Source organism: Pteronotus mesoamericanus, unplaced genomic scaffold (assembly GCF_021234165.1).
Source record: "Pteronotus mesoamericanus isolate MK-2021 breed Mesoamerican mustached bat unplaced genomic scaffold, CSHL_Meso_final contig_56, whole genome shotgun sequence".
Taxonomy (NCBI): domain Eukaryota; kingdom Metazoa; phylum Chordata; class Mammalia; order Chiroptera; family Mormoopidae; genus Pteronotus; species Pteronotus mesoamericanus.
In genome coordinates this window covers 32,546,326-32,560,881 of record NW_026555201.1, presented here as the reverse complement: position 1 = coordinate 32,560,881, position 14,556 = coordinate 32,546,326, and the positions used below count along the sequence as shown (strand labels likewise).

At 42.9% G+C, this 14,556-nt stretch overlaps 1 protein-coding gene across 1 annotated transcript in view; it reads right to left on the bottom strand.

Annotated features, from left to right (window-relative positions):
- Positions 1-341: 341 nt before the first annotated feature.
- Positions 342-14,556, bottom strand: part of PLXNC1 (plexin C1) — a 145,654-nt gene continuing 131,439 nt past the window's right edge. The window contains exons 24-31 of the mRNA XM_054580215.1: positions 11,559-11,613; positions 9,167-9,198; positions 8,964-9,071; positions 7,588-7,751; positions 5,560-5,707; positions 2,749-2,889; positions 2,572-2,646; positions 342-1,396 (exon numbers count right to left, since the gene is read on the bottom strand). Of these exons, the coding sequence (XP_054436190.1) occupies positions 1,292-1,396; positions 2,572-2,646; positions 2,749-2,889; positions 5,560-5,707; positions 7,588-7,751; positions 8,964-9,071; positions 9,167-9,198; positions 11,559-11,613 (828 nt within the window). The 3' untranslated portion in view covers positions 342-1,291. The remainder of the gene's footprint in view (positions 1,397-2,571; positions 2,647-2,748; positions 2,890-5,559; positions 5,708-7,587; positions 7,752-8,963; positions 9,072-9,166; positions 9,199-11,558; positions 11,614-14,556) is intronic.

Genomic DNA, 14,556 nt, shown 5'->3' with positions numbered 1-14,556 from the left:
GCCAATTACACTTTTTACTTCTGATTTACTAGAAGGAAAACACAGTGGTATTAAACTTGGTCATGAGCAGCAAAATTTCAGGAATAAAAAAAATACAGCAATAGAAAGACTACAGTGTAACTAGATAAGAAATTCTTTAAAAAGAAAGGCATGAATAAGATGAGTATTTTCACTCTTTCTCTTGTGAGGAATACTTTCAAAAAGTACATAGTAAGACTAAGATACCAAGTTTTATACTAATATTTTTCAGGCCTTGGGCCTCAAATATATATATATATATTAATATATAATACTCCAATGTGAACAGCAATTTCATGAAATGTAAAATGTATCTTTTTTTTTTTTTTAAATCACACACAAGTATTTATAACCACAGGATTCACCAGAACGCTAAAGCAAGGAGACTCCAGTATAGAAATGTAGGATTAGCGGAGGGAGTTCCTCTTCCACAGATCTGATCAAAGTTTTTAGACAGAAATAAACTAATTTTTTAAAATACTCATCATGTCCACTATCAAATACATTTAGTTTGAAAAAATAAAATGAAAGAAAGGAACATACCCTAGGACAAAGTGTCTGGATAAAATGCTGTTGCACTTAAAGCCGGCTCGCTCTCCTTGCTTTAGAGCCCGTTAGTGACATGGAGGCGAGTGACGGAGTGCAGTTGGTGACCACTGAAAAACACGAGCCCTTTCAACAATGTTGCAACACTGTTAGTTTTTGGTTTAAAAACACATACACACACTCACAAATGCTAAGTGTACACACTACCAAATTCTGCCGTCGACTTTTCCAAGAACTACTGGGGAAAGTTTCGATGCTGCACATCCTCAAGGTTGCCCTAACACCTCCACCTTGTTTCCAAATGACTCGTTTCACATTTTGTTTTATCACTGGCAGTGTCCCTTTTCTGCAGAGGTGCAGTGTAGTCACAAGTGCTACATAACTGTAGTTTTCAAACAAAACCACTTATATCATTGTGCTTAAGTGGAGACTGTAGTTACAATACTGACACTTGCTTACTGGCCCTGTATTCTCTGTAAACAAGGAGGCTGTTTGCAACAACCACTTCAACTCTATTTACAAAAGGGTTCCCACAGTATACACACAGGCACAAGAGTTGGTATGCTTTTCTAAAAGCTGTGCATGTGCCTTGGTCTCTTGTAGACAGTGCTCAAAGTGGAACCTATGTGCAAACTTTAAAAATGAACGACGCAGAGTAGCTCAGGCAGCCATTTTGCTCCCAAGTCATCTGAAGAACTTTGCCAGATTAAGCCAGGCCCCAGAATGCTCACATCCACTTGCATTTCTTCTTTTCATCAAATAAGACTTTTACATGCAAGAGTTGTTTCTGAGCTTCTTCCAGCCCCCGTTCTCTTTCTAGTTTACTTAGAATCTGTTGACAATTAGAACAGTTATTTTAGATACTGTGGTTTTAGCATTACAATTATTTTTTTTTTTTGCATTCCTGATGCTGTGAGTGGTAAACTCTATATGAAGCAGATGCCATCAATTTCTTCGATCATTTACATACTCACTTTGCAAGTTGTTTTGCTAAGTCATTATCACAGGATCAACAACACTTTGGCTTAAAATAGAAGCTTGCAAGAAATACCAACTGTTTGCTTACAAATATGGGGCCATACCTCCAAGGCCCTGTTTTATGCATTATGTCACAGCCATTCCAAGCACAGCAAGCATTTCTGGGCAGCCAACATGCAGGCAAGTATTTCTTCTTAAATGCAGCAGGCACAGGGGCATCCTGATCAGAGATGACTATTTCCCTTCCCTCCCCTCCCATCCTGGGCAGTCTAGTCCCTCCTCTCCCCTCCCGTCCCCTCCCCTCCCGTCCCATTCCCAGTGCTTCCCTTCTAACCCCTGACCCCTGGAAAGAAGGATGCTTATCATGTTTAAGGAGCTCATTGCCTCTACCCTACCTTAGCTCTTCACTTGATCTTCAAGTAGCAAATGGAATTGGTGAGCTATTCTCACCATTGACATGGATAGCCTGTCCCAGCATGACTGAGTGGGGGGGAATCAGGGAAGGGGGAATTAACATATATTTGGAAACAACGCATCTGACGACTATGTCTGTGTGAATTCCCAAAGAAAAAAAATCCAGATTAAGGAGATTTAATCATTAAGGAGAGTGGTTTATTGAAATAGTTGCTTAAGTTCGGAAAATGTCATACTTTCATATAACTATTGAATACAGAATCTAGGCGATTTTACAAGCTTAGCTTTCATTTTAGCAGATTACACTCAAGCATAAGCTGGCCCCATTTAATAAGACCACAACTACTCATCAAAGTTAATTTCCGTCAGCGTGGCTGGAGGCCCCATGAACTCAAATGTCAATCCGGGCTGGTCCAAAAGCGGGCAACACAAAACTAAGAGGGGCAGCGGCCAATTGCAGGGTCTGGCTTGGTGCCAGATCCCCCAACGGACAGGCACCCTGGCCTCCCTTTTCTGGCCATTCGATGCCAGAGTTGTTCTGAGACCTACAGAATGCTTTTATAACCAATCCTGGTGACTGATACCAGTTTCTTAAAATGTCATTTAAAATCTTACCTCATCAAAATACTTTACGATGTATTTGTAGATTTCTGTCAAGGCCACTTCTTCATTAAATTCATTTTCATGTTTCTTTAAAAAAACAACAACAAAGGCTTGTTGAGAGATTCTGAAATGACCTTTTTTTAAAAAAAAGGAGAAACCAAATATCTTATTCCTACTTTCCAACCATACCTTAGATTCCTGAGTTAAGAATTCTTCCATTTCTGAAGATGACAATGGAGGCAAATCCCTGATTGCTTTGTAGTAAGATTTTACTTCCTCCTTGTAGGTTGGGATATCCTTGGCATAGAGAAGTTTATTAGTTGGTGCTTCCTAAAAAAAGAAAAAGAGGCAGAGAGGAGGAAAAAAATGACCACCACCACCAAAAAGTAAAAGAACCATGGGAATTCAAAGCAGTACTTCTGTAGCTAAGCCTCCACCCCTATCATTCCCCCTTGGTAGCAAGGCTTCCTCATGCAGTAGGCCTCCATAAATGTTGACTGAGTGAATGACTGCTATCCAGATACTTATGGTGAGTCACTGTTATTTTCAGGCAGATTAAATGCTAATATATTCTGCCTTCCTCTCATAAAAGAACTAAAATTATTATTTTGCATGATTTGAGTTACTGTAACAATGGAACTTATTTCAATCATACTTCATTACTAATAGCTGTAAAAAGCCTGAATTAAAACATTTGCTCTCATCCTCACCCACCAGTGAATTTTGGAATTTATAAAAGATTTGATTGTAGGTCTGATTGAGCCCTTTTTATAACGATGAAAGTGGTAAGTAATTGGCAGTGGCAGGTTTTTCTGCTTGTCCTGTTTATTTTAATAGATTATAAAGATCTTCCATTGCCCTCCCTCAGGGAAGCACATGGTCATTAGTATAGGTGGATCGGATAGCTGATTTTGTAAAAGTTTTCTGGCAGTTCGAATGTTTTTATGTAATCATAACAGCGATAATATTAAAAAAATACGTGATTTTATTTTTAAAATCATTATTTTAAAATTATTATTTAAATCATTTTTCACAAAAGTTTGAAAAATTCTATTTAGGGCAGATAGATGAGTTGTTAAGAGGGCTAACATCCCAATATGTTTTAAAATGTATCGATGGCTTGAATGGCCCTATCAATGGCCTGATGAATCATTGTGAATCATGCCAAAACTGAGATTTGAGGGGTTTTTTTCACTTGTCAAGTTTAAGTAGAACCCCCAAATCATACAATCATTCATTAAAGATTTTTGGGAGCAGGCACTGAGTATAAAAAGGTGAGGAACACTGGGACCTGCTCTTCAGAAGCTTGCACTCTAGCTGAGGGGACACACAGTGCTCACTATGAGACCAGTGATGAGTGGCAGAGTGGAGAGTAAAGGAAAGGACTGTAGAACTGGGTAAATCAGGGATTATAATAATGTGTGATCTTAGACAAGACTTGTAACCTCTTAGAATTTCAATTTCCTCATCTATAAAATGAGGATAATATTAATTACCTTATGTGGTTCTTGTGAGGATTAACAAATATACCAAGAACATGTAATCAGTAAACCAAGCCAATTTTGGCTTTGAATAAATAAACATTTAAGTGTCTTTCAGTGTGGTGTGTGCTAAAAAGAACTTTATTGATCAAATGAAGCAAGTCTGTGGGAACTACATAGGGCAAAGTTCACAGGCTAAGTATATTTAGGCTGATCCGAGTCTCCTACAGTTTCTGGTACACATTAAGAAACCACATTGAATGAATGAAATGTTGGTGAGTGACTGAATAAGTACGATTTTACTCAGATGAGTTATGAGGCAGGAAAGAGATGAGCAAAGGGATGTGAAAACAAGTTCATGGTAAACTTGGGAAAAGTAAAAGCTATAGTACGGAGGTGTGTGGAATGTGCAAGAAAATGATGAGACCAGAAAAGAGACTTGAAGCCCGCTCAGGGAGGGCTGTGGTAAATAATGGAAGGTATTTACAATTTTTTAAGCGGGAGACTGACAAGAGTAGATTGGTGTTTTGGAGAGAGAACCTGAGACACTGAAAAGGAGAAGTTGGGGAGATGAGACGGACAGCAGGCGCAAGGCCGCCAGTCAGCGGGCAGCGAGCCCGGTGGAGAGGGGAGGAAGAAAGGGATAGATATTTTAGAGACCAAAGTGAGCAGTCCCCAAATGTGGATAGGGGTTGGCAGAAAGAACCTCTTCCTTCTTGAGGGAGGAAGAAAGGAGTCAAAGATTCTACCTTGAGAGACTAGGCAAGTTTAGAAAGACAAAAGTAAAAACAGGCTTATCTTGCAGAACTGGGGTGATGGTGAGTTTAGATTAAGACTGGGAGTCTGAATCCCCTGTGGGGCATCGGTCCCACTTCGTTCCAGGCACTCCCAGAGTGGTCCTAGCTGAGAGCCACAGCTCGGCTTGGACATTTTCTGAAATCCATTAGCTACAGATACTGCTCAGTTTAATATATTTTGGAGTGCTTGAATAGGGCCAAAACATCTCTTTCGAAGTTTGCTGTGCATTTTCGTCTTTCTTTGCTTTCTTAGGGCTTTTGCTCAGCTAAGAAAACCATAATAAAACCAATACTGATATTTCAATTATAAACTTGCCAACTGGTGGTGGCTGAAATCTTGGGTAAGATTTTCTTTCCCCAAAACAATTTGTTATATTCAAGTAAGTTCTTTTTTGGTATATTCCAATGGAATTAATTTAGGCCAATTTTAGTAGTTTTTACTTTGAATTTATAGTTTCTTAATGTCTGCAGAATATTTTTATATTATGTGGAAAAGAGTTCTGCAGTTGGGTTAGTATAATAATTTTTGGCTTTCCCTTAAAAAAAAAAACTAGATTAAAATAGAAATAAATAAGACAGATTTTAAAGAAAAGCAAATTTTCAGTGACATAATTGACTATTTCTTTTTAGCTTGTGTGATTTTGACTAAGTGTTTATCATTTGACTATCTACAAGAAAGAGCACTTCAGACTCATACAAGAAATACTAGAGCTGAGCCTTACCTTCCCGAGCTGCTGCTCTGTGAGAGAAAACGCGTCCATGAATGCCTGGGCAATCACTGATAAACAGCCGTCTATGTGTGGTGTCTTCTTAATGTCAAAGACAAACTGAGGGTTCTTCAGGATGTTTACCCAGAAGCGAAGAGGAAGGCTGTTCCGAGACATAGAAATGTCTTTTCAGATATAGCCGTTCCTAGGACGTGGATGCCCTACGCATATGCTCTGTTCACCAGTTTGTACAGTGTGTCTGCCTGCATTACTGAAGTATGCAAGTCTGCTTTGCCAAATATACTGGGCTATAGATGGCGGCATCATGCAGGACAAGGAAGGGTTAAACTGGCAGAGCCACTGGGAGAGAGGACAGGAGGAGAAGTCTGAAGACAGAAATTTTCTCCGGGCAGTCCTAGGTTATATTAGATGATGATTACCAATGAGAACAGATCAGCAAATCTCGAGAACGTGACCTCTTCTCATGCTAAGTGCTAGGCCCTGGCCTAAGCCACCATCTTGTCGCAGCTCCCGACAACTAATTCTCTCACAACTTCTAGAAATCCTCTAAATGTACAATCAGACCATGTCTCTCCTCGGCTCAAAACCTGGATCTCCACCCTCCGCCCGATAAAACCCCTGCAGGATCAGGGCCTGGGCCCCCGTTCCTGCTCTCCGCCTGCCTCTCTGTGATCCCACTGGCCCCCTTGCTGTTCTCCATGCACGCCGGGCAGGCTTGCACCTCAGGACTTTTGCTTTTGTTGGCCATCTTGCTGAAAGTATCTTGCCCAGATAGTCCCATGGTTTATGCCTTCCCTTCGTTAAACACCTGGCTCACATGCCGTCATCTCTGTGAGGCTTCTGACCAGATGGTCCTGTCACTCTCTGTCCTCCTTTCCCACTTTGTTCACTGCACCAGTCACCTTCTAATCTGCAACTTACCTATTTGATTTATTGTCTGTCTCCACCTATTAGAACATAAGCTCTGTGATAATTGAATTTTTGTCTGTTCATTTCTATAGCATCTAACAGGAGTTGGCACATAGTAGGTATTCAAATAAATATTTGAATATGAACTTGTGGAACATTCAAAGTCCTTTCATTATCTCCTTCGTAGCCCTGACCTAGCTAACTATGCCTGTCATATGGCTACTGGGCCTCTCAACAGCCCTTCTGCGCCTGCTCAGATGCCACAGTCCTGGTGCAGGGGCGGTAGGGCCTGGAACACGGGAAGGGAGAACACAGGAAGGGAGACAGCCATGGTGGAGCTGGGATAGACTTGGATTAAATGGAAGATCAGACCTAGAACCCTGGAACTTCAACTTTTAATCCTTATTTTAAATGGTCTGGCTAACCTTAATGCTCGGGAGAGCTTGAGCTTGCACTGAGGAGTTCTAGTAATTACATCGTAACTCTGAGTCCTATTCAGCTCATGCGCAAGGAACATTTCAAATAGAGGTAATGAGCTGTTTCCCTACTGAGGAGAAATTTAGAATAAATTTGGATGTCTTGCCTTGCCTTAGCTTAAGGTAAAATGTTAAAAATCTAAATAAAGCACAATCCTTTGGCTAATTCTCATGGTATCTGAGTACTGCATTTGACCAAATAAAAGCAAAAATTTCTATACAGAATTGGACTGAATATGGACAGCTTGGAAATTGCAAAATGATTAATTCTCTGAAGGACAAATCTAATAGAAAACTATTCTCTAATAGGAAACTGATAAAACCACAAAATATTAATTTCTCATCTTGCTGGTCAAGCTAAACTCGTTTGAACATTCCAAACAGTCTTTTTCATGCATTATATATAACAGTTTGTTAATTTTATCCTAAAGAATAGGAAGCGCTGCATAAGAATGGTTTTTATTGTATAAAATAGTAACAGCAAGAAACTGCTTTGACGTACATGATAGCTGACCAAGCCAAAAGGCTCTGATCCAGGGGACAAATGGACCCCGCGACTGCCCATGCCCTCCTTTTGGTTAAGATTCTGTCCCAGATTCTCAAACATAGTCAGTAATCACCTAATGTTTGTTCTCACCTGTTTGTTTTCCAAATATGTACGACATCAGGATCTGTGATTTTTTTGTTTTCAGCCTGGGCATCCAAAAAGTCAAAAAAGTACTTTATAGCAAACGGGGCTCTGCTGTTGGGTAAACTCCAAATGCTTCTAAAAAGTTTTTCAAGCACAGAGTGAATTGCCACCTGAAAGATACAGACCATCAGAATTGGGAGAGTAAAACAAATAGGAGACTGGTTTTGAAAACATGATGGAAAATGAAAGCCAAGTTCAGAGAAAATGTTGTGCAAAATGGAGAAAAAACAAGCTGAAGAGAAAATATATACAATTGTTAAACGAGGCCAGCACTCACAGTACGGGACAGTGGTCTTGAAAATACAGGCTCAGGTTTAGATTTGGTTCAGAGCTTCTTGCTGATAAACATTGTTTAGTCAACATGAACAATATCCTGGAAAATTCTAGCAGATGAAATGCCAGCGCAGGGCTGTGTACATGAACCAAGAAGCCACGGATGTTTGGCTTATACTAATTATGTGCAGCCTGAAACACTCAAGTGATGTTGCTCTGTTCCCAGAATTTTTCCTCTTGCATATATTTCTACCATAGGGTTTTACTGTGTACTTTCCAAAGCGTCTGAGTGTTTTATAAAAACCATATAGGCAGAGCTCTGTGGGACAGATGAGAAAATCAAGAGGCTCTGTCTGTCCTCTACCCACTGAACAAATCTACGCCACTCCATGCAGGCATTCTGCTCTCCCCGGAGAAGCCCATCAGTAGGAGACCAGGGCCAGGTACACATAATAGCATTTATATTGCTAGTCATTTCCCTGGGTGTGGGGGGTGGGGGTGGGGAGTGGGGGGTTCACCGCAGACTTCTGTTAATCCCACTAACAGCCAGGTAAAGTAAAATCTACTCCCAATTTGGTATTCCACTGAGTTTCACAAGTAATACTAACATGTGAACAGAATTCTTAATTTTAAAATGAAAAAAAAATCAGTGAGATTTATAGTCACTGACCCCCCCCCCATTTTATTTGCAATTCAAAGAGGGAGTCTTATTGCTCATCCATAATAACAAACAAAAAAGAGTAATTATGCTGTCAACCTAAAAAATAGTGAAATTGTGGCTGAAGGGACTGGGAACAATATTAAATCCCTGATTAGAGGTGTGACAGTAGAAAGTTGTAAAGTGCTGTTACCTTTGCAGTTTATAAAAAAAAAAGAAGAAGAAGAAGAAGAAGAAGGGAGTAGAAAATGTTTACAATTTAAACTTCCATTTTGCTTTGCTAGAAGGTACAAGGGATTTGTAACATTTTCACACTTCAGTGGAAATTAAGTCAAACACATCATACATCCCCAAGGTAACCGTAAAATCACTGCCAGGACAGTAAGTGTACCTTGGTCGACAGCAGCTTTGTCAGATACATTTCTTTTACTTTGAACTTGTGCTTCCCTCGATGTCTCTTTCCTTGCACATCTTGTGATGCTTCCGAATCTGGTAAAATCTAAAGGAAGCCAGAGCAGAAGCGTTACCCAAGGAGATCGTTCACGCTGCAGAATGCATCCAATTCAGCACTGAGCACAGGAAAGCTGAACTCACCAAATGGCAGTGGTCGTCAGAGTATTCCACATCTGAGCACCAGGCAGGGGGAGAGAAAACAGCCCATTAAAAACAGAACCACGGACTAACTGGTCTTCTAAAAAGCCCCATTTGCGCTAAGAAGAGGTGACTTGAGCTCTTCTACTTTAGCTCTTCATAGCTACATTTTCCCCCTGCTGTGTCTTAAAATCTTAAGAACAGTGTGAAGATTGGGCCAGGGACTGGAGTGGGAAGCAGTTTCCCTGTCCCTGGAAGTGTGAAAACTGGCTGAAAGATCCCTTACTGATCATCCTCAGATACTCGCGGAGCACCCACTGTGTCCCATGGGCTACAAGGCATCAAACAGTGAATCAGAAAGACCTCATTCCCAGCCCAGTGGGATTTACATCCTAGTCGATAAGAGACTTTCATACTACTAATTACACAGTTATTTAATTACAACTGTGATAAAGATTGTGAAGAATTATATGCTAAGAAGATATCTAACAAGGGACTGACTTAGTCTGGGAGGTTTCTGAGGAGAGGATGTTGGAGCTAAACCCAAACGAATGGAGAGTTCGCCAGGCAAATGGAGGAAGGGGGAACAGGTGCAAAGGTGATAAGGGGATAAGGAACCTGCGCTGGTCTAGGATCTGAAAGAAGGGCAATTGGGCCGAGCTCATTGAGCAGGTGGGACAGTAGCAGGGCGAGAGGGTAGTCTTGCAAAAAACGTGGCTGAAAAGGGAGTGATGACTGGAGGGGAAGAGAGGGATTGGTGTTTTGAAGATGAGAGACTAGAACATCTTGAAATGCTGATGGAAAAAATACAGTAGCTGGGGGAGGGAAAGAACGCGCTGGTGACAGGAGAGATTATTAGTGGTGTGAAAATACCCGGGAGGTCGGGGCAGATGGTGGGATACAAAGCACAGGTGAGGGATGGGCCTTGGGTGGGAGGACGAGGAGCCCCGGGTGTCAGGGGAAGCGAGACGCACGTAGCGTGGCAAGTTTGGTGCTGGATGTTGAAGGAGTTCTGATTTCTGTTTTCTCTGTCAAGCACAGGGGGAAGTCACCCACTGATGGTCAGGAGAGCTGTGTGGGTCGGGCTCTGAGGAGAGAGGGTGGAATTGTGGAGAAGGCAGGCAAGATGCCTAGAGAAACAGTGGGAGCGGGCTGCTGTGCTGAAGGCCCTGGTGGGCTGGGCACCCTGAGCTCAGAGGTGCCTCCCGCTGAGCGGCCGTGTGCCTTTCTCCTCCTGGCGGTAGGCTCAGGAAGGGCGAGTTGCTGGGTTCTAGGGCTGGGTTTTTGACAGAGGGGGTGATGAAAGGACGGAGGGGCAGGAAGGGGATTGAGGGTCAGCAGGAGAGTCATCAAAATCAGGGTTCTCGGCTGGACTGAGCAGAAGGGAGGCAGAGGTATTGACTGGAGGTCCAACGCACTGACCCGAACACAGGATCCCCAAATAACAAGCTCTGTGAAAGGCTCAGCCTTTGAAGCCTGAAACACAACTCTTCTACTCTTCATAACATGAGCACACCAATCCCCCTATGCCAGAACGTGCAAGATGGCTTCTGTCACTCCAGTCTGATACAACGACAGATGGTGCGGGGGTCCCCACGCAGTGTCCTATAACCTACCAAACTGCCCCGTCTATTTCATCGGGAGCCCTGCATTCCCTGTTCGTACTGACCAGGTGGTAGGACCCACCAGGCCCTTCTAGTACTGAGTCCAGGAATCGGGAAGCCCCACCTCCTGCTGAGTGAGAGGGGGCCCTGTTGGTGACGCCCAGAACCTTTCTGAGGGCTGAGGACTGCTTTTCCTGGCTGGGGTCTGATTTCTCTGGAAAGAGACCTGGAACTGGACCCAGGGATTTTTCTCAGGGCACTGTCCCAGTGCTTTCGGCTGTCAGGGAGGCAGAAGAGAGTTGAGAGAGTAGCCTAGTGACCTTCCTAGAAAAGCTCCCTCTTTAGTTTGTCTTTCCTCCACTTTGTGGCCATGTTGCAAATGCTATCGCTAGGAGAGCTGGGCTTTCTACCAGATTATCTTGTTTGTTCAGCACTTGCAGGGCTCTGATTATCTGCCAGCTTCCCGCGCCGTGCAGGGCTCTCTCCTCTGTCGGCCCCAGCCTACTGAGGAGATCGTAAGGAGCTCCGAAGGCTCAGAGTCTGCCCGCGGTTAGGGCTGGTGAGAGTGAGAGGCAGCAGCTTCCTCGGTGCAGGGTGCCCAGGCTGACCACTGTTAACAGCTTCCTGTCCTCCTTGCAGGGCTCGCATTCTCAGGATTTGAAACAGACCGAAATGGCTTTTCTGTGCCAGAGAACTACACGGCAACAATGCGTTCTCACGTTTCCTGAGAGAAACCAGGTGATACTTTCTAAGGCTGGGTGAGAACAAAAGGTTAACATTATGTTGGTTACCTGAAGTAAAATTTGCTATCTTCTTAAAGACTTTTATAGTGGATCCATTTGATATCTGAAAGCAAAGATAAAAAAAATGTGAGCGTTCCAAATTTCAAGTATTTCTCAACTTCACCCAGGAATTAGATGGCTGGCTGGGTTTTACAATCTCATTCATTAGATCGATATTTCTCAAGAGTTCCTATGTTCTGGGCACTGCGCAGGAAGGTGGAGCTGTAATAATAAGTGAGACGCTGTTCGCAAGGTGCTCCGGGTCCCGCAGAGGAGTCAGACAAGGCAATGAGGTGCAGGGAGGCCAAGGCGCACGGCACCAGTGGGAAGCGGGCTCCCAGAAGACGGGAGACAAAGCTGTGGCAAGGTACACCTCAGCCTCTCAGAGGTCAAGAGACACTAGAGTCACCCTCATTTTGGAAGATCCTGCTGTGTTAATAAATGCTGAAACAGGTTTCCAAAAAGCTGGCATCTACCTGCAACAGAGCCGTTTCCCACCTAGATGTATGCCCAGAAGAAATCAGCACATAGCCTGTTAATGTACTATTCCTGACAGCCGTGTGCTGGAAACGACCCAGATACCATCAACAGAATGAGTAAATACCTTGGGCGTGTTCATACAACAGAATGTTATAAACACAATGAAAATGAGCAAATTACTCTTGCATGCCACATATCTGAAACTCACAAAAGAAAAGAAGCCCAGCACAGAGGAATGAAGACTGTGTGATTCCATTCACATAAAGCTAAAAAAAACAGTCAAAACTATGGTGTTAGAGGTTTGGAGAAGAGAGAGGCATTGGTGATCCTGAGGGGCAGGGGCTTCTAACTGGCCCTAGTGTCCTCTTTCCTGGCTCGAGTGGCAGTTATAGGAGTTCTAACTCAGCAGCAGCACACTTCCGATTTGTTCTCATTTACGCAGGTGTACTGTATTTTCAAAAGGCAGCTTGTAAAATCATAAAAATTGCATACATTTTTAAGTTAAAAAATTTAATGATGACTTACAGACAAATACTTCACATTCACTAATATAAAGTATACATCTCAATGAATGTTCACTGAACTACATATTTGTGTAGCTACCACCCACATCAAGATATAATATTTTATTTCAAGGTCCTGAGAAGTATTTCCATGATCCCTTTCCAGTCTATAATGACCCCTTCCTTTTCAGACTTCCATCACTATTAATTAGTTGTATCTGTTCTTGAAATTCATCTATATGGAGTCATGCAGTTTATATTCTTGTGTCTAGTTTCTTAGGGTCAATATTAAGGTCTGTGATGTGTATTCAAGTTGTTGCTGCTACAAGCAGTTTGTCCCTTTTTAATTTCTGCATATTACTCCATTGTATGAATATACCTAAAAGAATAGACATACGGCAAAAGGGAAGGAGTACTGACACATGCTAGGCGAAAAAAGCCAGAAACAAAAAGCCATATATGGCACGATCCCATTTATATAAAATGCTCTGAACAGGCAATTTTCTACAGACAGAAAGTAGATTTTGCTCAACTGCCTAGAGCAGTGGTCGGGGGAGTGAGGAACGACTGCTAGTGATGTTAAGGTTTGTTCTTGGGGTGATGAAAATGTTCTAAAATTAGATTGTGGTAATGAGTGTACAACTCTGCAAATGCACCAAAAACCATTGAACTGTATGCTTTACAAAGCTGATCTTTTATGGTATATAAATTATATCTCAATAGAGCTGTTAAAAAATTGCCACAGATTTAAAAAGTACACGTTTGACAAATAAATGCTTTTACCATCTTGACACACCATTATAATGCCTGTGTGTAGTTTCCTCTGGAAATAAAGACAACAGTTCTCACCTGAGGCCTTTGGGACTGCAGAACCCAGAGGTAGAAGGCCTTCCAGGGTACCCCTCTCTGACCTGCCCAGCAGAGCTGGATGCTACGAGGCAGAGGCAGGTCTCCCTCCTTGGGAGAAACAAACTGCTCTAAGGGGTAGGTTGGGGAACAGAAATCCTCACCTCCATTCTGGGATTGTGCTTGTCCCCTCCGCCCTATAGCTCTAAGGCTGTTCTGATTTCTAATACTAAGTTGGACCTGGCTTTCCCCAGTTTGGAAAGAAGTAGGAACCCAGAATTTCTCTTCTGGCCTGCTACATGTTGGTTATCAGTATGTACAAACCTGTTAAGCAAGCACAAAGGATTAGGGCCTAATCTCCTTCAGGTTCCATCCACGGAGGAAGGAACAGAGCGGAAAACAGCCCCGGAGAGGCTCCAGAGCACAGCTGTCCAGCCAGCTGCTGAATCTGGGCCACAGGCCTCCAACTGCTTGCTGGTGATCGTGACACCTTGTGAGGAGCGGGGCTAGGCAGGGGCTGGCTGGGGCCGTCAGGCCTCTGCAAAGTGTCTTGAGTGAGGTTCTGATCTTTCGTTGAGCTTTTTGACTCTGCTATTACCAAACCCCCTCTCCTTTCCCCTTGAGCCATTCATTGTTTTTCTGGCTGGTTTTTCAATTTTCCTCCATATTTGATGCAATTAAACACCGTGTGCAGGCTCCCCCTTAGCAATCCTCCAACACTGGGTTTTATGAGAATGTTTCAACATAGTACAAAATTCTTCCCCATGAAGAGCTGGATATGATCTGCTTCTAAGCCAATAAATATCTTTTCATAAAGGAAGCTGGTGATTCATTCTGGGTAATTGTCAAAGAATGAATCCCAAATGGATCCCGTTGAGTGTTGAGCCAATACTCTGTTACTGTCAGACGCTTTGTTTTGCCAAAAGCGAGCACCCTCACTCTATAATCACAAACACCACGGATGGGCCCTCCGATAAGGAGCGCTGCCAAGAGTTCAAATGTCTCTTCCAGAGCTGGCAACGACCCACGGCTGGCGCTGTGCGCAGGCACTGAGAACGCGCAGGCGCAGCTTGTACCAGGGAGATTTCACTCTGAAATTATCTCCCGAGAGCAAGTGTGAAAGCATTTTATTAGCAGATGAGTTGTGTGTTTCTGAGCATGGATGTGTCTGAGTGTGT